Raw genomic sequence first — 26,012 nt, 5'->3', positions numbered from 1 at the left:
ATTTGCAAATTATAGTGGAAAATAAGTATTTGGTCACCTACAAACAAGCAAGATTTCTGGACCTTGAAATGCTTCTTACGAAGCCACTCCTTCGTTGCCCGGGCGGTGTGTTTGGGATCATTGTCATGCTGAAAGACCCAGCCACGTTTCATCTTCAATGCCCTTGCTGATAGAAGGAGGTTTTCACTCAAAATCTCATGATACATGGCCCCATTCATTCTTTCCTTTACACGGATCAGTCGTTGGAGTGATCACCTACAGGACAGTATCTCTCCAGGACCAGGGTTGAAGTGAACACCTGCAGGACGGTATCTCTCCAGGACCAGGGTTGGAGTGAACACCTGCAGGACGGTATCTCTCCAGGACCAGGGTTGGGCAGCCCTGGTCTATATGGTATCAGACAGTACTGAATCATTAGACAGATTGTCATACATTTACACAATAAGTACAGTGCCCTGCTAAGTAGCTTTGTTGTGGTCTGACTGAGAACTGCCACACCTTCACTGTGCTCCAGCATGATCTTTCTCCCTAACCAGCCCTCCTCTGTGATTAACACCAGGCTAATTAGCCCTGAATGGAAATCAAAAGGCAGGAAATGTTTTCTGCTCGTAAACACATCCCTAGTGCCAGATATTAAAATGTGTCAGACTTTGTGGCTTAGCGTTATTCCCTGACATTTCAGTTTGGTTTCTCCCTTCTGTTCTAGCTACTCCCTCTAATATTGTTCAAAGCTATTTAGATGTGTCTGACTTGTATCGCTACCAGAGTGGATTAGCCTCAAATCAGACAAACAAATTGGCATGTTGTCTTTAGGTCAAGTACATCTAGAGAGGTGAGCAGGAGACAGGGCTCTCTCATCCCCTTCTCTAGCTGATCAGATTTGATTATCTCTCGTTGTATTAGTCCGCGCAATTGCGTTGCACTTCAATAACGGCTCCAGTAGGTGAGGTAGAATGGAACATTAACACCCATTATTAACACCCATTATTAACACCCATTACTAACACCCGTTACTAACACCCATTACTAACACCCACTACTAACACCCATTACTAACACCCACTACTAACACCCATTACCAACACCCATTACTAACACCCATTACCAACACCCACTACCAACACCCACTACTAACACCCATTACTAACACCCATTACTAACACCCACTACTAACACCCACTACTAACACCCATTACCAACACCCATTACTAACACCCATTACTAACACCCACTACTAACACCCATTACTAACACCCATTACTAACACCCACTAGTAACACCCATTACTAACACCCATTACTAACACCCATTACTAACACCCATTACCAACACCCATTACTAACACCCATTACCAACACCCATTACTAACACCCATTACTAACACCCATTACTAACACCCATTACCAACACCCATTACTAACACCCATTACTAACACCCATTACTAACACCCATTACTAACACCCACTACTAACACCCACTACTAACACCCATTACTAACACCCATTACTAACACCCATTACTAACACCCATTACTAACACCCATTACTAACACCCACTACTAACACCCACTACTAACACCCATTACTAACACCCATTACTAACACCCATTACTAACACCCATTACTAACACCCATTACCAACACCCATTACTAACACCCATTACTAACACCCATTACTAACACCCACTACTAACACCCATTACTAACACCCATTACTAACACCCACTCCTAACACCCACTACTAACACCCATTACCAACACCATTACTAACATCCATTACTAACATCCATTACTAACACCCATTACTAACACCCATTACCAACACCCATTACTAACACCCATTACTAACACCCATTACTAACACCCACTACTAACACCCATTACTAACACCCACTACTAACACCCACTACTAACACCCACTACTAACACCCATTACCAACACCCATTACTAACACCCATTACCAACACCCATGTGGTTCATAAAAACCGAACACACTAACACCCCCCAACAATTATTGTTGTTTTCTCTGTGGGGTCTTGATGCTATTCCATTTAATGATGTCTGGGTCTGTGTTTCAACTCGAAGAGGAAGTTGAAGTATTGTATGCTGGTCATGTGGATTGGGAAGTCCTTCCTGTAAACACAAATACAAAATACACGCACAATACAAAACCTCACAGCCCTTTGGGGATAGCCAAGATGTATTATGCTAATGAAAAGACAACGACAAAGATAATACTGTCTATATTTATTAGAGGGATGGAGGGATGAATAAAAACAACCAGGGATCTTGAATGTTATTTGTATAATGTTACCCAGAACAGAGTGAGACAGAATTTAAAAAAAGGCTAAATACAGTAAGTTACATCTGTTCCTACTGTAATACTACCTATCCCTTGTTCTATAAGAATTACGTTTATCGACGGAAATCGTTGTTGAATCACCATAGCAGCAGCAGAGGACTAATATATTAATTTGGATTTTTCCCAGAGCAGGACTCAATAAAACGTGAAGAGAGGGGTGGGAAGGAAAGATGGAAGGGAGGAAGGGAGAGAAGAGGTATGTACCCACATTTTAATTAAGCCTGTGCTTGCCACCAGTAAAAATGTATATTACCCGTTTTGTCACCCCTTAGCTGGCTTTTCGCCGAAAAAGCTTGGCTCTAATCTGTTGCCAGCTGCTAATTCTGCCATACAATACAGAAACCTTTGCATACCTTAGCAGGCGTGTCGCAGCGCAAACCGCTAGCCATTGTCTCCCAGTTCCCCATCTGCAAGGATAAAGCTGTGGTCCTGTTGTAGCAGAAATCAACCTCCCCATCGCTGTCCCATTCAACTGGAGACTTGGGGAATGTCTGCTAAATAAGTGTGGTGTTTCTTTTTTCAATTACCCAAATACTGACCGAATGGAATGCTGGAATAGCTTGGACGTGGAGATATTGTAATGTCGTTGGACAGCTATAGAAAGTGTTAGCTACTGTAATTCATGAATCTACGCTAGACAGAAATCCCTGATATTTGGACCGACACGGAGGGTATCATGCGGAATTTGGCTCCCAATTCACTCTGACCTATCGAGTAGGAAGTAGTTGCGGCTGACTGCTTTTTTAAAAGCAATGTGTTTTACAACAATGGCGATTTCGCCAATTATCCCTAACCTTTCTGTAATGACACCTGCAGGTATGCTAAAACATAATTAGGTCTCCATCGTTAGGCCATCATCCGGCTCCATAATCATTAGCACTAGGAGAGGAAAGGAGACACCCACACTGTAGCACTGGTAGCACTAATGAGTAGCACTGGTGGCACTAATGAGTAGCACGGTAGCACTAATGAGTAGCACTGGTAGCACTAATGAGTAGCACGGTAGCACTAATGAGTAGCACGGTAGCACTAATGAGTAGCACGGTAGCACTAATGAGTAGCACTGGTAGCACTAATGAGTATCCCGGTAGCACCGCCAATACATAGCGTTCAGTAATGACACCCTCGCTATAGAATCGATTAGCACTGACCGTTAGGTTTAGATCAGAGTGAAGGTGAAAATGGAAGTACAGTAATTGCATCCTGCTGTATTTCATCCTATTATTTCTGGTGCTATGAAAAGAAACTGTGTTGCATTGAAGCCCATACTACCATGTTACTCATTGTAGTGTGTCTCTCTGTTGTGTCATGATGGAGATAACCCTGACTGGTTGGTGATTGTTGGTTGCCGGTGGTTACAGAGGAACGCAGTCAGATGATTGACCAGGTCCCTGAAGTGGGCACGTTGTGTTGGTGCTTGGTGGTGACCCGTGGTCCTGGTTGATGTCTTTAACCAGCTGTGGACATGCGCTGCCCACACCTTCGCTGGCTGCTAAATTGGACCTGCATCGATCAGTGCTCCTCACTGTAATGGCTATTGACCATCACCCTAAAGGAGAGAGACGCTGAATGTGTATGTGGGGGTCTCTGTGTATGTGGGAGTTTCTCTGTATCAGTATATATAGGGGGTTCTGTGTATGTGGGGGTCTCTGTGTATCTGTATATATAGGGGTTTCTGTGTATGTGGGGTCTCTGTGTATGTGGGGTCTCTGTGTATGTGGGGGTCCCTGTGTATGTGGGGGTTTATGTGTATGTGGGGTCCCTGTGTATGTGGGGGTCTCTGTGTATGTTGTGGTCTCTGTGTATGTGGGGGAATCTGTGTATGTAGGGGTCTCTGTGTATGTGGGGGTCTCTGTGTATATGGTGGCCTCTGTGTATGTGGGGGTCTCTGTGTATTTGGTGGTCTCTGTGTATGTGGGGGTCTCTATGTATCTGTATATATAGGGGTCTCTGTGTATGTGGGAGTCTCTATGTATTTGGGGGTCTCTGTGTATGTGGGGGTCTCTGTGTATGTGGGCGTCTCTGTATATGTGGGAGTCTCTCTGTATCTGTATATATAGGGGTCTCTGTGTATGTGGGAGTCTCTCTGTATCTGTATATATAGGGATCTCTGTGTATGTGGATGTCTCTGTGTATGTGGGGGTCTCTGTGTATGTGGGGGTCTCTGTGTATGAAGGGGTCTCTGTGTATGACTTGACCCCCTACTGTGAATGTACTTATTTAGGCACTAACTTTGAATGTGGAGAGGGATGAGAGTGGGGTGTGTGCGTGCACGCATGTTTGTGATGCTCGCCAACTTTGTAATTACAAACTTAACTACATTACAATATAATTAAACTAACCGTATCGTTCAATATGGTTTTTGACTATAACAACATCAATGCCACATATGTTTCAATATGTCGCCAACAGACACGGCAGCCCTGCTTCTAGCCCCTAAGCAACTTTGCAGTATTAGTTTTTTGGTGTTATTTCTTACATTATAAGCCCAGAAAATGTTTTGTGTTTTTACATACAACCGGAAATAAATGTTGGATATCAGAGCAGAGGACATTCACAAGCATTACGACCAGGAATATGACTTTCCCGATTTGGATCCTTTGTTCGTACCGCCCAGGGCAATTGAACTTATCCAAGAGGCTGCTCCAAGACGCTGCCGGCGGAGGAGAGGTATTCGGAGTGGACATCTAGTCCGACTCAGGGGGCGTACACACCATCCACCGCTTCAGAGTATATTACTCGCTAATATTCAGTCTCTGGATAATAAAGTAGACAAGCTTAGGGCGAGGATCTCCTTCCAAAAGACATCAGGGATTGTAACATGCTCTGTTCCACGAAAATATGGCTCTCTCAAGATAGACTATTCCTGTCCATACAGCCAGCTGGGTTCTCAATACATCAAGCAGACAGGAATAAAGAACTCTCTGGGAAGAAGAAAGGCGGGGGGGTATGTTTCATGAAAGCGTGAACCACCACATTTAACAGGCAAAACATCAGTACAGAGACAAAGTGGAGTTGCAATTCAATGGCTCAAACACAACACGTATGTGGCAAGGTATACAGACAATCACAGACTACAAAGTGAAAACCAGCCAAGTCGCGGACACCGACGTCCTGCTTCCGGACAAGCTAAACACCTTCTTCGCCCACTTTGAGGATAACACAGTTCCACCGACGCTGCCCGCTCCCAAGGACTGTGGGCTATCCTTCTCCTTTGCCGATGTGAGTAAAATATTTAAGCATGTTAACCCTCACAAGGCTGCCGGCTGAGACGGCAGAACAGCTGGCAGGAGTATTTACGGACATATTCAATCTCTCCCTATCCCAGTCTGCTGTCCCCACTTGCTTCAAGATGTCCACCATTGTTACGGTACCCAAGAAAGCGAAGGTAACTGAACTAAATGACAATCGCCCCGTAGCACTCATTTCTGTCATCATGAAGTGCTTTGAGAGGCTAGTTAAGGATCATATCACCTCTACCTTACCTGACACCCTAGACCCACTTGAATTTGCTTACCGACCCAATATATCTATAGACGATGCAATCGCCATCGCACTGCACACTGCCCTATCCCATCTGGAGAAGAGGAATACCTATGTAAGAATGCTGTTCATTGACTATAGCTCAGCCTTCAACACCATAGTACCCTCCAAGCTCGGGCCCTGGGTCTGAACCCATACCTGTGCATCTGGGTCCTGGACTTCCTGACGGGCCGCCCCCAGGTGGTGAAGGTAGGAAACAACACCTCCACTTCGCTGAGCCTCAACACAGGGGCCCCACAAGGGTGGATGCTCAGCCTCCTCCTGTACTCCCTGTTCACTCATGACAGCGTGGCCATCTATGCTACCATCTCAATCATCAAGTTTGCAGATGACACAACAGTAGTAGGCCTCATTACCAACAATGACGAGACAACCTACAGGGAAAAGGTGAGGGCCCAGGGAGTGTTGTGCCAAGGAAATAACCTCTCAGTCAATGTCAACAAAAAACAATAGATGATTGTGGACTTCAGGAAACAGAAAAGGGAGCACCCCCCTATCCATATCGACGGGACCGCAGTGGAGAAGGTGGAAAGCTTCAAGTTCCTCGGCGTACACATCACTGACGATCTGAAATGGTCCACCCACACAGACAGTGTGGTGAAGAAGGCACAACAGCGCCTGCCCTACCTGCCCTACCTGCCCTCCAGGACACCTAGAGCACCTGATGTCACATGAAGGCCAAAAAGATCATCAAGGACATCAACCACCCGAGCCATAACCTGTTCATCCCGTTATCATCCAGAAGGCGAGGTCAGTACAGGTGCATCAAAGCTGGGACAAAGATCCTGAAAAACAGTGTCTATCTCAAGGCCATTACTGTTAAAAGTCATCACAAGCCGGTTTCTACCTGGTTACGCAACTCTGCTGCCCTATATACATAGGAAATCACTGGCCACTTTAATAATGGAGCACTAGTCACTTTAATTATGTTTAAATAATGTTTAGATGCTGCTTGTCTCATCTCATATGTATGTACTGTATTCTATTCTACTGTGTTTTAGTCAATGCCACTCCGACATTGCTCAAACTAGTATTTATATACTTTTTCTTTTAGATTTTTGTGTATTGTTGTGAATTTTCAGATACTACTGCAATGTTAGATACTACTGAACTGTTAGAGCTACACAAGCATTTCGCTACACCCACAATAACATCTGCTAAATATGTAAATGTGACCAATACAATTTGATTTGATTTGATATGCCAATTCCCAGCCAGTTGTGTCCATCACGACGCTGTAACAGTTGTACACATTATGCATCCATTCAACTTCCAAGGTGTACATGTGAAACACGGCCTATTCAGCCCCCTCCGTCCTTTACTAGACACGGATCCACAAATCAAATCCAAATCAAATCAAATGTGTCTCTTCCATTATTCTGATGCAGAGGAATTGTCATTTCTACAATGTCAGGTCTATTCTATTATGTGGAAAGACTTGATGTCTCCTCCCTCTTTCTCCTCTCCTCCCTCTTTCTCCTCTCCTCCCTCTTTCTCCTCTCCTCCCTCTTTCTCCTCTCCTCCCTCTTTCTCCTATCCTCGCTCTTTCTCCTCTCCTCCCTCTTTCTCCTCTCCTCCCTCTTTCTCCTATCCTCCCTCTTTCTCCTCTCCTCCCTCTTTCTCCTCTCCTCCCTCTTTCTCCTATCCTCGCTCTTTCTCCTCTCCTCCCTCTTTCTCCTCTCCTCCCTCTTTCTCCTCTCCTCCCTCTTTCTCCTCTCCTCCCTCTTTCTCCTCTCCTCCCTCTTTCTCCTATCCTCGCTCTTTTTCCTCTCCTCCCTCTTTCTCCTCTCCTCCCTCTTTCTCCTATCCTCCCTCTTTCTCCTCTCCTCCCTCTTTCTCCTCTCCTCCCTCTTTCTCCTCTCCTCCCTCTTTCTCCTCTCCTCCCTCTTTCTCCTCTCCTCCCTCTTTCTCCTCTCCTCCCTCTTTCTCCTATCCTCGCTCTTTCTCCTCTCCTCCCTCTTTCTCCTCTCCTCCCTCTTTCTCCTCTCCATACAGAGTAGCTCTGTGCGGCCCATTTGCAGTCGGGGAGCGGTGGGAGGAGTAGAGGGCTGGTAATTGACTGTGACTTGTGAAAGTATCACGGGGAGTATCCCCTATGGAAAATCCCAGAGTGGTAGAGAAGTACATTGTGATCTAGCATCATGTGGCTGAGAAAGTCTGCACGTGTTGAAGGTTAAGATGTGTTTAAATGTACGGGTGTTTAATAGCAAGTCAACCTCATGGGAAGACCTCTGACATAGCCTTCACACATAAACATACATTTACATGGCCTATGTACGCACGCACACACACACACACACACACACACACACACACACACACACACACACACACACACACACACACACACAGAGACACAGATACACTGATGACCTTGACATCTGTCCGTGTGCCTAGTGAAATGTATTTTGGGACATGAGACAAGTATCGACCAAGGCCCTTTCATTGCTCCTGTGTGTGTTTGTGTGTGTGTGTGTTTGTGTGTGGGTGTTTGTGTGTGAATTTGTGCGTGTGTGTGTTTGTGCATGTGTTTCATTCACTTTTCATTAAATCATCTCAAGTTTCCACCTGTAATGATATCTGATTGCCATTTTGAGAATGAGGTGTTGGGTGGGTGGAGACTGAAGATGGACTGAAGATGAGCTTGTATGTATTTGCCTAATAATCGAAGATGAATGGCATGGAGCATAACTTGATCGTTCCATGTATGTTATATCATATAAGATAACTAGTGTGTATCTAGTTACTTTTCCCTTTGTAATACAGTCCTCCTCAACGGTTAGGAATGAAGGAAGATGAAAGATACAGAGAGGAGAATCAGGAAGGCAAAGGAAGAAATTAATTTCACAATTATATAATCATCATTAGCTCCCTCTTCATCATCATAGCAATCATCATTATCCTCTTTATCATCATCATTAATCTCATCACCGTAATCAGCATGATCCTCTTCATCATCATCATTAATCTCATCACCGCAATCATCATCTTCATCATCATCATTAACCTCATCACCATAATCATCATCATCATCATCATCATCATCATTAATCTCATCACCGTAATCAGCACGATCCTCTTCATCATCATCATTAATCTCATCACCGTAATCATCATCTTCATCATCATCATCATTAACCTTATCACCGTAATCATCATCATCATCATCATCATCATTAATCTCATCACCGTAATCAGCAACATCATCTTCATCATCATTAATCTCATCACCGTAATCAGCAACATCATCTTCATCATCATTAATCCCATCACCGTAATCAGCAACATCATCTTCATCATCATTAATCTCATCACTGTAATCAGCATCATCATCATCATCATTAACCTTATCACTGTAATCATCATCATCATCAATCTCATCACCGTAATCAGCAACATCATCTTCATCATCATTAATCTCATCACCGTAATCAGCAACATCATCTTCATCATCATTAATCCCATCACCGTAATCAGCAACATCATCTTCATCATCATTAATCTCATCACCGTAATCAGTAACATCATCTTCATCACCATTAATCTCATCACCGTAATCAGCATCATCATCATCATCATTAACCTTATCACTGTAATCATCATCATCATCATCATTAATCTCATCACCGTAATCAGCAACATCATCATTAATCTCATCACCGTAATCAGCAACATCATCTTCATCATCATTAATCTCATCACCGTAATCATCATCTTCATCATCATCATCATTAATCTCATCACCGTAATCATCATCTTCATCATCATCATCATTAATCTCATCACCGTAATCATCATCTTCATCATCATCATCATCATTAATCTCATCACCGTAATCAGCAACATCATCTTCATCATCATTAATCTCATCACCGTAATCAGCAACACCAAAAATATCAAAACAAACATTCATGATCAACATCATTATTAAAATGTGTTTTCTCTCCCTCCATCTTATCAATATGTATATTACTATCCTTTTCTAGCCGTTTGGGGCTCCCGACTGGTGCAGCGGTCTAAGCACCTCAGTGCTAGAATCCAAGCTGTATCACAACTGGCCATGATTGGGAGTCCCATAGGGTGGCACACAATTGGCCCAGTATTATATGGGTGTGGCCGGTGTAAGCTGTCATTGTAAATAAGAATTTGTTCTTAACTGACTTGCCTAGTTAAATAAAGGATACATTTAAAACAATTCTGCCTCTCCCTACTCCTCTCCTTCCTGTCAGTGCTCTGTGAATAAGTGATAGGCGAAGCTTGAGTGCTGCAACTGAGCAGTGTTTTTCATTTGTTCATGCACTGACCTGTCGTCGACTATAATTTACTTTGGTAAATTATAACGCAGACATTTTCCCTCCCAGCTTCTCCTCGCCTGCTGATCGCTAGAGTTTTGTTGAAAACAGGGGGAGAGGGAAAGCACTTGGTTGGTGTGTGTGCATGTTAGAGCACGTAACAAATAAAGACCTGAAATCAATGACTCCCATTGCGGATAGGAGGACAGCTGTGGGTTGAGGTTTACCGTAGGACAACATTTTTGATCAAAATTGCTTTGGTTTCCCACTTGCCTCCTTTGATGTGCTGGTCTTTGTCACATCAATCTCAACCGAAGCAAATTGTGGTTGGCTAAAGTGTAGCTTTGTAAAGCGTTCATAAAAAGTTCAGGCTTACCTTTAGTCATTGATTTTGCAGGTTAGTTCATGTTCAGAACAAAATGGCCGCCTTACCCTGTTTTTTTTGGTTTGTGTGGGAGAATGTGTTGACCACAGCTCAGTGGATAGCAGCACATTATCCAGTTTTATGGCCTATATTGTGGACTACTACAACGAAGTGAGGTGAGCAGAGAGGGAGGGCAGTTGATTTACGAGACAACAACAGTGGCTAAGACCCCAGCGTCCAATTGGCTGGACTTTTCCCTCTGACAGGGCTGCCCAGTAAAAAATTCCCCCTGACGGACAGGCGTTGTCGCGGGGACGCAATTGTTTTAACAGGCTTGTGTCCCCCTCTCCATCACCCGGCAGACAGCCCTCTCACAGAGGAGAGAGGGAGGGAGATAAATAAAGAGCAGCAGAGGGAAGGAAAGGGTGAGACATACTGTATATATAGAGAGAGGGAGAGGAGAGCGAGAGAGAGACAGACAGAGTAAAGGGAGGAAAGAGGTAGAGATGACAGAGAGAAAAATCAGCAGAGGAAGACAGACAGACAGACACAGAGTGAAAGAGGAATAGAGAGACAGACATAGTGAAAGAGGAATAGAGAGACAGACACAGAGTGAAAGAGGAATAGACAGACAGACAGACAGACAGACAGACAGACAGACAGACAGACAGACAGACAGACAGACAGACAGACAGACAGACAGACAGACAGACAGACAGACAGACACAGAGTGAAAGAGGAATAGAGAGACAGACAGACAGACAGACAGACAGACAGACAGACAGACAGACAGACAGACAGACAGACAGACAGACAGACAGACAGACAGACAGACAGACAGACAGACAGACAGACAGACAGACAGACAGACAGACAGACAGACAGACAGACAGAGTAAAAGATGAATAGAGAGAGAGAGAGAGAGTGAAAGAGGAACAGAGAGAGAGACACAGAGTAAAAGAGGAATAGAGAGACAGAGTGAAAGAGAAATAGAGAAAGAGACAGAACTAGATTTAGAGAGGGAGAGAAAGTGGCAACTGTGTAATGACGCCTGTCTGTTTCACTCTATCCAATCTTGGAGAGTTAAACAGAGGCTTCCATTCAGTGCAGTTGAAAAGCTCCAAAGGTCTGGCGGTTAGCAGTTAGGGCTGAAAAACATCTCTCAAAAGGAGTGTGAATGTGGAGGCACAGCCTGTTCCATTTGAGACTTGAAGGCCTGTTGTGGAGGTATTGTCTGGAGAGTTGAAGGCCTGTTGTGGAGGAATTGTCTGGAGAGTTGAAGGCCTGTTGTGGAGGTATTGTCTGGAGAGTTGAAGGCCTGTTGTGGAGGTATTGCCTGGAGAGTTGAAGCTCTGTTGTGGAGGTATTGTATGGAGAGTTGAAGGCCTGTTGTGGAGGTATTTTGTGGAAACGTGAGTGAGAACCCTGTCCAGCCTGTCTAGCAGGGTGAGGTGTCGGGTCAAGGAGAGTGTATCCGTCTCCCGCTGGGTTTTCAGCAGGCGTGACACCTGTCACGTGGCTATGTGGTTGTGTCTATTCACAAAATAGACACACAAACACATACACGCACATTTAATTGATGTGTATAGAACATTGATGCGTGACAGCCAGACTGCCTAGAAGAGCATTGTTTATGGCCCATGGAGACTGCTCTCTCCTGGGCTTGGCTGCTCAAGAGGGCCTGGAGCTATGGCGCCTTTCCCCAGGTTACTGCTTCACTGACGCCCCATTTAGTACCACGCCTGGGTGGAAGAACTATGTGGACCAGGGAGGCCCATAGGGACCCATACTGTATGACCAGTCATTGCGTAGGAGGGTGGATTTGGAGCAGGTGAGAAACTCCTACCTCTGCCTCTCTCTCCCTCTCTCTGCCTCCCTCCTTCTCTCTTGCTCTCTCTCTCTCTCTTTCATCCTCTCCTTCACCCCTCTTGACTGACTGAGGGGCACTGGATATACAGAGCACCCAGGTGATTTCATTGTGTGGTGCACTCAGAACTGGGCTACCAGAGGAAGGACACTGAGGTGTGTGTGTGTGTGTGCGTGTGTGTGTGTGTGCGTGTGTGCGTGCGTGCGTGCGTGTGCGTAGAACAATGGTGGAAAGATGCCCAGGTGTGTTAACCCCCTTCCCTTGCTAAGTGCTGCCACAGAGCTGAACGTTGCTTTGACAGAAACCTTGTTGTTCCATTGTACTGTGTGGAGGCCATTTTCAGACAACAACAACAATCAAGATGGCATCAGAGACTTCATAGAGGAAAACAGAATATGGACCTGCCACCAATTACAAAAATTAACAGAGTTTAATCTTCCAGCCCATTATTTTGAACTACATTTCTAAACTTACCTGCTGACATAATTATTGTCAAAATAGTATTTTTGTCCGACTTGAATCCCCACACGTAGAGTTGTCACACACGCACACGTGTGCACACACACACACAAACACACACACTTACAAGCACAATATGCAGCACAATTATATTAAAACGGCACTGTAATTCAGCTGAGTCTAAATGCACTGTAATTCAGCTGAGTCTAAATGCACTGTAATTCAGCTGAGTCTAAATGCACTGTAATTCAGCTGAGTCTAAATGCACTGTAATTCAGCTGAGTCTAAATGCACTGTAATTCAGCTGAGTCTAAATGCACTGTAATTCGGATCAGTCTAAATGCACTGTAATTCAGCTGAGTCTAAATGCACTGTAATTCAGCTGAGTCTAAATGCACTGTAATTTGGATCAGTCTAAATGCACTGTAATTCGGATCAGTCTAAATGCACAGTAATTTAGCTGAGTCTAAATGCACTGTAATTCGGATCAGTCTAAATGCACTGTCATTCGGATCAGTCTAAATGCACTGTCATTTGGATCAGTCTAAATGCACTGTAATTAAGCTGAGTCTAAATGCACTGTAATTCGGATCAGTCTAAATGCACTGTAATTCAGCTGAGTCTAAATGCACTGTAATTCGGCTGTCTAAATACACTGTAATTCGACTGAGGCTAAATGCACTGTAATTCGGCTCAGTCTAAATGTACTGTAATTCGGCTCAGTCTAAATGCACTGTAATTCGGCTGAGTCTAAATGCACTGTAATTCGGATCAGTCTAAATGCACTGTAATTCGGATCAGTCTAAATGCACTGTAATTCGGATCAGTCTAAATGCACTGTAATTCAGCTGAGTCTAAATGCACTGTAATTCGGATCAGTCTAAATGCACTGTAATTCAGCTGAGTCTAAATGCACTGTAATTCGGCTGTCTAAATGCACTGTAATTCGACTGAGGCTAAATGCACTGTAATTCGGCTCAGTCTAAATGCACTGTAATTCGGCTCAGTCTAAATGTACTGTAATTCGGCTGAGTCTAAATGCACTGTAATTCGGATCAGTCTAAATGCACTGTAATTCGGATCAGTCTAAATGCACTGTAATTCAGCTGAGTCTAAATGCACTGTAATTCAGATCAGTCTAAATGCACTGTAATTCAGATCAGTCTAAATGCACTGTAATTCGGATCAGTCTAAATGCACTGTAATTCGGATCAGTCTAAATGCACTGTAATTCAGCTGAGTCTAAATGCACTGTAATTCGGATCAGTCTAAATGCACTGTAATTCGGATCAGTCTAAATGCACTGTAATTCGGCTGAGTCTAAATGCACTGTAATTCGACTGAGGCTAAATGCACTGTAATTCGGCTCAGTCTAAATGCACTGTAATTCGGCTCAGTCTAAATGTACTGTAATTCGGCTGAGTCTAAATGCACTGTAATTCGGCTGAGTCTAAATGCACTGTAATTCGGATCAGTCTAAATGCACTGTAATTCGGATCAGTCTAAATGCACTGTAATTCGGATCAGTCTAAATGCACTGTAATTCAGCTGAGTCTAAATGCACTGTAATTCGGATCAGTCTAAATGCACTGTAATTCGGATCAGTCTAAATGCACTGTAATTCGACTGAGTCTAAATGCACTGTAATTCGACTGAGTCTAAATGCACTGTAATTTCGGCTCACTCTAAATGCACTGTAATTCGGCTGTCTAAATGCACTGTAATTCGACTGAGGCTAAATGCACTGTAATTCGACTGAGGCTAAATGCACTGTAATTCGGCTCAGTCTAAATGCACTGTAATTCGGCTCAGTCTAAATGCACTGTAATTCGGCTCAGTCTAAATGCACTGTAATTCGGCTCAGTCTAAATGCACTGTAATTCGGCTCAGTCTAAATGCACTGTAATTCGGCTCAGTCTAAATGCACTGTAATTCAGCTCAGTCTAAATTCACTGTAATTTGCAATCAAAGATTCCCTGACCGTTCCTACAGTAACATGTATGTCATTTAGCAGACGCTCTTATCCAGAGTGACTTACAGTGCATTCTGATAGCTAGCTGGGAACCCCACATATGTCAGATATATTAGACTTTCTTTTTTTTCTATTGTGTTATTGACTGTATGCTTGTTTATTACATGTGTAACTCTGTGTTGCTGTTTCTGTCGCACTGCTTTGCTTTATCTTGGCCAGGTCGCAGTTGTAAATGAGAACTTGTTCTCAACTAGCTTACCTGGTTAAATAAAGGTGCAAAAAAATATTATTATAAGTAAATTTTTTCTCAGTAAAGTAGCTATCAGCAAAGACGGTGTGAGTGTTTGTACACAAGTTAGTGAATTTCTGTGTGGGTGTGGGGGTGCTGTGGGATTAGTTAAGGGACTCTTTGAAGAGGTAGGGTTTCAGACGTGGAGAGGTCTTGGAGCAGGCCTTCCCCGGGAGGGAGAGCAGCTCCGGCTTGTCAAGGTTGAGTTTAAAGTGATGGGCTGACATCCAAGCGGAGCCACCTGGGTGTCAGAAGGGGAGAAAGAGAAAAGTCATTAAGTGTCAGTCTTGGCCTGTACCGCACAGCTTCTGCCAGCCATTCATCCTGTGTGTGTGTGTGTGTGTGTGTGCGTATCAAGGTCCATTCTATTCGTGTCAATTAGAGGCAGTTAGCTCCAGCCAGACACAAATAGACGTTCTTCTTGTGATGGGAAGCTGGAGGAAAATAAACAGGGTTGCATAGAAACCAGACAGAGAGCTTTATAATAGACCATTTAATGAGACGTAATGGTTGTGTCTGTGTTAGGGAGTCGATTGAGGGGAGAGTCTGTCTAAGGAGTATCTTTTCATTTGACAGTGGCCTGAGTTTTAGGGACAGCTGCTTGACAAGAGCCGTGTCTCAGGGAAATGTGGCTCAAAAATACATCAAGTTTTTCATAAGGTTATTATTATGAAATGATATCAATGCCGCATTTACGCTGGGAACCCAAGTCTGATCTTTTTTTACAATTAGTAGGAAAGGGCTGATCTGTTTAGACAAAAAAACTGTTGGTGATAAAATAAGATACAAATGTGCCTGCTTGTGTAAACACAGCCTAGGTGACTTGACTGACTGTAGGTGAAGTGATTTTATGTTAGTCAGTGGTATAGAAGAGGTGTTTAGTCTATAGTGTTTGACTACAGTATTACAAACATACTTAAAATGTTAAGTCAGTAGTGTACCAGAAACAGGGGTTACTGAACCTGCTCTTAGTGGTCCTCCAGGAGCCCTCTGTCTCTCTGCTCAGTCGTAGTGCGGCCCTATGAGAGGTTGTTATTGTAGCTGCAGATGCATTAGTCTTGGCAGTGTCTGAGCATCTATAATTAGTCCCCCTCTGGTGGAAAAGAATGGCGCTGGAACAGATATCTGCCGGTTTCCCACATTTATCATTGAAATGTGAAAAAAATATATGAATTACACATTATTAGGGTAATTGAGCATCTTAAGAAAACGCTCACTGCCTGTAGAACAGAACGTTAACAACAAGCTCACTGCCTGTAGAACAGAAGGTTAACAACAAGCTCACTGCCTGTAGAACAGAAGGTTAACAACAAGCTCACTGCCTGTAGAACAGAAGGTTAACAACAAGCTCACTGCCTGTAGAACAGAACGTTAACAACAAGCTCACTGCCTGTAGAACAGAAGGTTAACAACAAGCTCACTGCCTGTAGAACAGAAGGTTAACAACAAGCTCACTGCCTGTAGAACAGAAAGTTAACAACAAGCTCACTGCCTGTAGAACAGAAAGTTAACAACAAGCTCACTGCCTGTAGAACAGAAGGTTAACAACAAGCTCACTGCCTGTAGAACAGAAAGTTAACAACAAGCTCACTGCCTGTAGAACAGAAAGTTAACAACAAGCTCACTGCCTGTAGAACAGAACGTTAACAACAAGCTCACTGCCTGTAGAACAGAAAGTTAACAACAAGCTCACTGCCTGTAGAACAGAAGGTTAACAACAAGCTCACTGCCTGTAGAACAGAAAGTTAACAACAAGCTCACTGCCTGTTGAACAGAAAGTTAACAACAAGCTCACTGCCTGTAGAACAGAAAGGCGCTGAAATGGATCACTTCCATTTTTACAAATCCTGACCAATTTTGATATTTTGTGTGTTTTTTGCGATTATCTTAACTTTTTTTGTATATACTGTTTCTGCCACCGTTTCCTATGACCGAAAAGAGCTTCTGGACATCAGAACAGTGATCACTAACCTCGATTTGGATGAAGATTTTTAACTTCAACGAGTCTGCGGAGCAGGACTTACTGCTCACCCCAGACCAGGCCCTAATCCCTGAGACTCGGAAGAGAAGGAGACGGCACAAAAGAGGCCCGAAATGCGGGCACCCTGACATCCCTACGCCCGCGAGTAAATCAACCACCTCTACCCTCCATTCTATTGGCGAACGTACAATCACTGGAGATCAAAATAGACGAGTTCCATTAGAGACCATCCTGTCAATGGGACCTAAAGAAATGTAACATTCTATGTTTCTCTGAGTCGTGGCTGAACAAGGACATGTGTAATATACATCTACTGTAGCTTTTTTTCTATGGATCTGCAGGACAGAACGACAGCGTCGGGTCAAAAGGGGAGGTGTGTGTCTCTTCATTAAAAACAGCTGTTGTGCAATCTCTAATACTGAGGAAGTTTCCGTATGTAGAAGTTAGCTAATGTAAACCTGCGTCCTGTAGGTAGCTGCTTACCTATTGCAGATTCAGTCTTCCCAGCCTGGTGCAGGTCTACAATTTTGTTTCTGGTGTCCTTTGACAGCGCTTTGGTCTTGGCCATAGTGAAGTTTGGAGTGTGACTGTTTGAGGTTGTGGACAGGTGTCTTTTATACTGATAACAAGTTCAAACAGGTGCCATTAATACAGGTAACGAGTGGAGGACAGAGGAGCCTCTTAAAGAAGAAGTTACAGGTCTGTGAGAGCCAGAAATCTTGCTTGTTTGTAGGTGACCAAATACTTATTTTCCACCATAATTTGCAAATAAATTAATTGAAAATCCTACAATGTGATTTTCTGGATTTTTTTTCTCATTTTCTCTGTCATAGTTGAAGTGTACCCATGATGAAAATTACAGGCCTCTCTCATCTTTTTAAGTGGGAGAACTTGCACAATTGGTGGCTGACTAAATACTTTTTTGCCCCATTGTATAGTTGCAGGTAGTATTTAATAGTCAATAAAGATACAAGGTTAACTCAGATATACCTTGTAGCTATTTTGTTAGCTCTTTTGTTAGCTATTTATCAGTCGTATTGCTTGGGGATAGAAGCTGTTCGTGAGCCTGTTGGTGTCTGACTTGATGCACCGGTACCTCTTGCCGTGCGGCAGCAGATATAATTGTCTATGGCTTAGTTGGTTGTAGTCTTTAACAATTTTCCGGGCCTTCTGTTCACACAGCTTGATATAGAGCAGTGGAGGCTGTTGAGGGGAGGACGGCTCATAATAATGACTGGAACAGAATATATGGAATGGCATCAAACCATGTTCCACTCATTCCGCTCCAGCAATTCCCACGAGCCTGTCCTCCCCAATTAAGGTGCCACCAACCTCCTGTGATATAGAGGTCCTGGATGGCATGGAGCTCAGGCCCAGTGATGTACAACCTTCTGTATCGCCATGCGATCGAGAGCGGTGCTATTGCCATACCAAGCAGTGATGCAGCCAGTCAATATGCTCTCATTGGTACCGCTGTAGAACCTTTTGAGGATATGAGGGCCCATGACAAACTTTTTTAACCTCCTGAGAGGGAAGAGGCACTGTCACCCTTTCTTCACGGCTGTGCGTGTGTGTTTGGACCATTTCAAGTCGTTAGTGATTTGGACACGAGGAACTTGAAGCTGTCTACCTGCTCCATGTGGACGTGGGTGTCTGGGGTGGTGGAGTTAATGTGTGCCATAACCAGCCTCTCAAAGCATGGGTACAGATGTGAGTGCTACAGGGTGATAATCATTGTGGCATGAAGCCTTAGAGTTGTTAGGAACAGGAATGATTGAAGTCGTATTAAAACATGTGGGGATTACAGACTGGGACAAGGAGATGTTGAACACTTCTGTGAATATGCCTGCTCTGAGAACATGCTTTGGAATACGGTCGGGGCCCGCAGCCTTGTGGGTGTTGACCTGATTAAAGACCATTCTCACGGCGGCCTCGGAGAGCGAGATCACCCAATCCTCTGGGCTGTCGATGGCCCTCACACCTGGGTCGAAGTTGTTGTTGTCAAAGCGTGCATACATTTGCATTGAGTTAGTTTGGTAGAAAGGAGTCGTTGGGCAGATCAGGGCTGGTTCTTCCTTTGAAATCCGTAATGGACTGGAGCCTCTGCCACATGCGGCTGGCGTTGGAGGCTGTGTCATAGGACTCCACCTTGTTCCTTTATTGTCCCTTTGCTTGTTTGATGACTCTGCGGAGGTCATAGTACCTTCTTGTACTTATTCCTGTTGTTGGCCGTAGCATCAGGCTTGTCTACGATAGCTCTGTGTGCGGTAGCCCTGTTCTTTAGTTTAGCGCCAACCTCTGTGTTAATCCAGAGCTTTCATTTGGGGAAGCAAACCCTCACCGTGTGTACAACGTCGCCGTGGGTACAGTGTCTGCATTTTCTTATGAAGCCGGGGATGGAGGAGGTTAGCTCGTCAATGTTATCGGCGGTCTCGAAACATTTTCCAATCAGCGCTAGCAAAGCAGTCCTGTATTATAACCTTTGATTCTGGTGAGCATTTCTCAACAGAGCAAATCGCGGGTACTACCTGCTTCAGCTTCTGCTTGTACAGAATCATGATCTGATTTGCCGGATGGCAGGTGAGGGAGGGTCTTGTATGCTTGCTTGTGGGTAGAATAGCAGTGGTCTATGACTTTATCGCCCCTAGTGGCGTTGGAGAGGTGTTGATGGAAGTTGGACATCACTTGGCTTAGTGATGCAAAAATGAAAATTGCCGGCAACCAGAAAGGCAGCTTCTGATTGTAGGTTTTCCTGCTTGTTTATAGCCTTGTACAGTTCATTAACTTCTTATGGATCCCTTCGCGCGCCAATCACTTTAGCAGGATCGATTTGACAACACCCAGTGAAATTGCAGCGCGCCAAATTCAAAAACAGAAATACTCATATTAAGAATTCATAAATCATACAAGTGTTACACATCGGTTTAAAGATTAACTTCTTGTTAATCCAGCCGCAGTGTCACATTTTAAAAAGGCTTTATGGCGAAAGCAACACATGAAAATCAGTTTTCAACCAGGCAGGTGCTATACAAAAGTCAGAAATAATGATATAATTCATGCCTTACCTTTGAAGATCTTCTTCTGTTGGCACTCCAAAATGTCCCATAAACATCACAAATGGTATTTTTGTTCGATAAATTGCTTCTTTATATCCCCAAAATGTCAATAATCGATCAAATTTAAGACGGGAAATACTGTGCTCAATACCGGACGAAAACAAAGTGAAGCACGTTCCAGGTCGCGCGCACCAAAACATTAGAGTGCACCTGGAGTGGCACATGGAAAGAACAGGGCTACTTCTTCATTTCTAAAAGGAAAAACATCAACCAATTTCTAAAGACTGTTGACATCTAGTGGAAGCCATAGGAACTGCAAGCATATTTCTATTTAAAATTGATTGCCATAGAAAACAAATGGAAAACAGATTAAGCTCAAAAAATGTTTTCCCTGGATGGTTTGCCCTCGGGGTTATGCCTGCCAAATATGTTCTGTTATACTCACAGACATTATTCAAACCGTTTTAGAAACTTCAGAGTGTTTCCTATCTGAATCTACTAATGAGTAGCAGGCAGTTTACTTTGGGCACGCCTTTCATCTGGATGTGAAAATACTGCCCCCTAGCCCAAAGAGGTTTTAAGCTCAAGCTTGTTATTTTTATTGTCCTGAGGTGGAATGTATACAGCAGTGTCTATAACAGCTGAAAATTAGAAGGGTCAGCATTTGACCATCAGATATGCCAAGACGTGTGAACAGTGGGTCGACACTTCAACCGCTCTGGAATTAGCACACCGTTTGGTGATGCTGAAGAGGCAACCCCCCTCCGATTTCCCCGACTCCACTGTCCTGTCTGCCCACTTGAATGGAGAATCCATTGAGTTGGATAGCCGTGGGGGGTGTCTTGTCCGAGAGCCATGTTTCTGAAATGCAACACATTTTGCTGTTCCGAGAGTCCCATTGGTAGCAAATCCGCGATCTGAGGTCCTCTGTCTAATTATCAAATGGCCAGTAGAATGGAGGAAAGAGGTGGTTGGTTTTCCCTTCGCCTTAATCTAATCCAGGATCCCCCCTCTCTGTAATGCCGCCGTTTCCTCTTGTGTAGCCTGAAAATTGGATCGGAATTACAGAGAGCCCAGGGCAGATGAGTCGAAGTTGAAAGTAGATGCCCTAATTGGGGTGAGTAACTGCCGATTTGATGTTCAAAAGTTATTTTACTATCGCTCGCGAAGGGATACAGAGAGGGAGAGAGGGGGAAGAGAAAGAGAGAGATTACTAATTACCACAGACCAATTACCAGTCCAATGAAGGGACCAAGGGAGGAACGCAGCTGGAACGGGACCCACAATACCCCACACAGGTCTCCTGGAACTTAGTCAAGGGACAAATAATGTGTTTGTGTGTCCTAGTGTGTGTGTTAGTTTGTGCTCAATCTTGCAAAACAAGACAAAAACAGCTATTTGGCATATTTGCTACACTTAATGGTTATTTTTTCTCAATGGAATGCATTATAGCCAGCCCACTGACTCTTCAAAATGCTAACTGCTAACTTTTATACAACTGCATTGTGTGCACTTTTTGGAGTACCCCCAGCAATAAAAATTCATATTTGAGAAGTGATTTTGCTTCTCTAAAAACTGAGGGCATCATTCAGTTCTACAGCTAATGAATCTACAGTATTGATTAAAATGCCTTACAGCCTTGACTGCGGCATATTAAGTGTCAAACACACATTAGTTTAAGGAAGAGGACTGTGAACCATCATTTACTTATTCAATTACTCTGACAGGTCTTTCACCTAGTGGGCTTATTTCTTCTCTCATGCCAAAGATTCATATTTGGGGCACTTTTATGAATGTACTCTCCAGAGTTTTGCTGAATTTATACACACAAAGGCTGCCTGTGGCACTGCATTTTGTTTGCAAGGGTTGCCCTTTTAGCCAATGGTTCCCTGGGAAATATAGACCACAATAAATGTTTCATTTCAATGGCACTTCCTGGTTTAGATAAAGGCTGACGATAAGAAATGCCAGGAGCTAAATAAAGTTGTTTATTCATATTGCACTTGCATCAAAGGAGTGTTGATGCACAGATGTTTCATCATTTAGTTTGGCAGTCACATCAAAGCTCTCTAGCACAGAATAATGATACATTTAAATGGAAAAAATTATTGTACAAAAAGTTGATCAATGAATAAAGTTATGGAACCAACACAATGGTTATTGCTTCACATAGTACAATTAAATAGAGTAAACTTCAATAATACCAATCTTCAATAACTGTCAATCTCTGACTTGTCCATAGGAAGCCCTCACCTCTCCAAAGACAGTGTTGTGTGAATGTAAGAGCTCACAAAGGAATATGGACATCAACACAGCTCTGTCTGCATCAAACATCAATCCCAATCTATACCCTATTCTCTCATTCCCTATAACTCTCTGCCATGAATCAATTCTGGAGACATGTTACACTCTATTCCATAACCGTGAGCATTTTGTCAAGGTGGATGCAAGTCGTTCCCAGGAGTATACCACTAACAGCTGGTTCGACATCTCCCTCCTCTGTTCCAATACATTATGATACCCAGTGTTTACAGGCAGACTACTGGCAGACGACCTGAATAAACAGCTGTTGGGACGTGACAGTCCTGTCTGCTCCAATAGCAAGTTCGTCTGCCAGCATGCCAACTTCTCAAGTCTCGAAACTGGATAGACACAAGACAGAGAGAGAGAGAGAGAGAGAGAGGAATAATTTAGTCATGTGCTGGAAAATCATTGTTTTATTCTCACATGTGAGCGGGCAATGCATTTCCCCAAGTGGCGGGGTGGTTTTATTCGGCCTCTGACGTTTTCTGAGCAAAAATGATTATCATTGTTGGACATAAGACTGTAAAAACACATGGAAATCAGCTCCAAGTGATTTGAATTTTAGAAATGTGCTCCCAAATATTCCCGTCACTTCAGCCCTTCTTCCAAAATGTTTGATTATGTATAATATCTGTCGGTCATCTAGCAGTAGGAATGTGCTGAAAAATGTCAGCATGTTAAATAAATATGAGCAAACATCTGCTGTGTTAAAGCGTTTTGCTACCCAAAACCGTTTTTTTTTGGTTATCACATGCAAGCGTGTTCTCTGAGCAAAAAATATATATATTCATATATATATATATATATATATATATATATATATATATATATATATATATATACAGTGGGGCAAAAAAATATTTTGTCAGCCACCAACTGTGCAAGTTCTCCCACTTAAGAATATGAGAGAGGCCTGTAATTTTCATCATAGGTACACTTCAACTATGACAGACAAAATGAGGGAAAAAAATCCAGAAAATCACATTGTAGGATTTTTTATGAATTTATTTGCAAATTATGGTGGAAAATACGTATTTGGTCACTACAAACAAGCTTGATTTCTGGCTCTCAGAGACCTGTAACTTCTTCTTTAAGAGGCTCCTCTGTCCTCCACTCGTTACCTGTATTAATGGCACCTGTTTGAACTTGTTATCAGTATAAAAGACACCTGTCCACAACCTCAAACAGTCACACTCCAAACTCCACTATGGCCAAGACCAAAGAGCTGTCAAATGATACCAGAAACAAAATTGTAGACCTGCACCAGGCTGGGGAGACTGAATCTGCAATAGGTAAGCAGCTTGGTTTGAAGAAATCAACTGTGGGAGCAATTATTAGGAAATGGAAGACATACAAGACCACTGATAATCTCCCTCAATCTGGGGCTCCACGCAAGATCTCACCCCGTGGGGTCAAAATGATCACAAGAACGGTGAGCAAAAATCCCAGAACCACACGGTGAATGTGAATGACCCGCAGAGAGCTGGGACCAAGGTAACAAAGCCTACCATCAGTAACACACTATGCCGCCAGGGACTCAAATCCTGCAGTGCCAGACGTCCCCCTGCTTAAGCCAGTACATGTCCAGGCCCGTCTGAAGTTTGCTCGAGAGCATTTGGATGATCCAGAAGAAGATTTGGAGAATGTCATATGGTCAGATGAAACCAAAATATAACTTTTTGGTAAAAACTCAACTTGTCGTGTTTGGAGGACAAAGAATGCTGAGTTGCATCCAAAGAACACCATACCTACTGTGAAGCATGGGGGTGGAAACATCATGCTTTGGGGCTGTTTTTCTGCAAAGGGAGCAGGACAACTGATCCGTGTAAAGGAAAGAATGAATGGGGCCATGTATCGTGAGATTTTGAGTGAAAACCTCCTTCCATCAGCAAGGGCATTGAAGATGAAACGTGGCTGGGTCTTTCAGCATGACAATGATCCTAAACACACCGCCCGGGCAATGAAGGAGTGGCTTCGTAAGAAGCATTTCAAGGTCCTAGAGTGGCCTAGCCAGTGTCCAGATCTCAACCCCATAGAAAATCTTTGGAGGGAGTTGAAAGTCCGTGTTGCCCAGCAACAGCCCCAAAACATCACTGCTCTAGAGGAGATCTGCATGGAGGAATGGGCCAAAATACCAGCAACAGTGTGTGAAAACCTTGTGAAGACTTACAGAAAATGTTTGACCTCTGTCATTGCCAACAAAGGGTATATAACAAAGTATTGAGATAAACTTTTGTTCTTGTCCAAATACTTCATTTGCAAATACATTTATTAAAATCCTACAATGTGATTTTCTTTTTCTCGTAGGTGGGAAGTGATTCGGCGTGCGCTGCTCTCCTTCAACCTGATTGTTGTCAGTGAAATATCAGAATACAACACCAAAGACAGAAAAGAAATCATATTATTTACGTCTTTGGTGTTGTAGGGTGGTTAGGAAATAGTTTTCAATTCTAATTATGGCTGAAGCATAAATTGTTTAATTTTAATTTGTTGGTATTTCAGTTAGGCAGAAGCCCAGGTTTATATTCAGCCACCAAACATAGTGTGAATTTCACCTTCATGAGGCCGTCTTTATGTGCTGACTCTGTTTGATGCAAAGCTACTAGACTACACATTTTCGTTACCTTCAGAAGCAGGATTCATATTCTATTTGAAATTTTGAGCCAACAACACCATTGTTGAGATATACATTATGTTTTTCATTGTGGTTTCTACACAGTCAATTAGGCTTCAAATGCCCATTACATTTCTTCAGTTCTATAGTCAATTATTAACTGGGTGGTTCAAGCCCTGAATGCTGATTGTCTGACAGCTGTGGTATATCAGAATGGGTAATTACGTTGGCTACCAGTTTATAATAGCAATAAGGCACCTCGGGGGTTTGTGGTATATGGCCAAAATACCACGGCTAAGGGCTGTTCTTTTGCACAACGCATCACGGAGTGCCTGGACACAGCCCTTAGCCGTGGTATATTGGCCATATACCACACCCCCTCGTGCCTTATTTCTTAAGTATAGCCAGCTGCCAGCACATGAAACACTCAAGAATCAGATGCAATAACATGACAGTTTTTGCAAGTGCAAACTCTCTCTGTCAGTTTTATTATTGGGCTGATAATTTCTTCCTTCAGGCCAGTAACATTCACCTGTAAAATGACCCTGAATCTTGAACTAGACTTGTGATGGAAGACCACACATACAGTAAGACTTGTGATGGAAGACCACACATATTGTAAGACTTGCCATGTAATATACAGTTCTTGCCATCATCCTGAGAAATCTCACCATGGAGATTCTACAATGCAAGTGTGAATTAATGCTGGACAGCTTTTTAATATTGCTGTTTGGTTGTTGTCCACTCCAGGGGAGCTGTACATCGGTGGCGTGGGGAAGAGCATGTACAACACTCTGCCCAAGCTGATCGCGTCCCGGGACGGGTACCAGGGCTGCCTGGCCTCAGTGGACCTCAACGGGAAACTACCAGACCTGATCGCAGACGCCCTCCACAGGATGGGCCAGGTG

General features: G+C 43.4%; 1 protein-coding gene across 1 annotated transcript in view; it reads left to right on the top strand.

Moving 5' to 3' along the window:
- Positions 1-26,012, top strand: part of LOC112214891 (neurexin-2-like) — a 1,125,107-nt gene that overhangs the window by 632,866 nt on the left and 466,229 nt on the right. Inside the window, 1 exon segment of the mRNA XM_042298402.1 lies at positions 25,855-26,012. This exon segment is cut by the window's right edge and continues 16 nt beyond it. Coding sequence (XP_042154336.1) covers positions 25,855-26,012 — 158 coding nt within the window.

The sequence above is a fragment of the Oncorhynchus tshawytscha genome, linkage group LG15, assembly GCF_018296145.1.
Source record: "Oncorhynchus tshawytscha isolate Ot180627B linkage group LG15, Otsh_v2.0, whole genome shotgun sequence".
Taxonomy (NCBI): Eukaryota; Metazoa; Chordata; class Actinopteri; order Salmoniformes; family Salmonidae; genus Oncorhynchus; species Oncorhynchus tshawytscha.
Note: the sequence above shows the minus strand (reverse complement) of the source record. Positions and strands in the feature narration are given on the sequence as shown.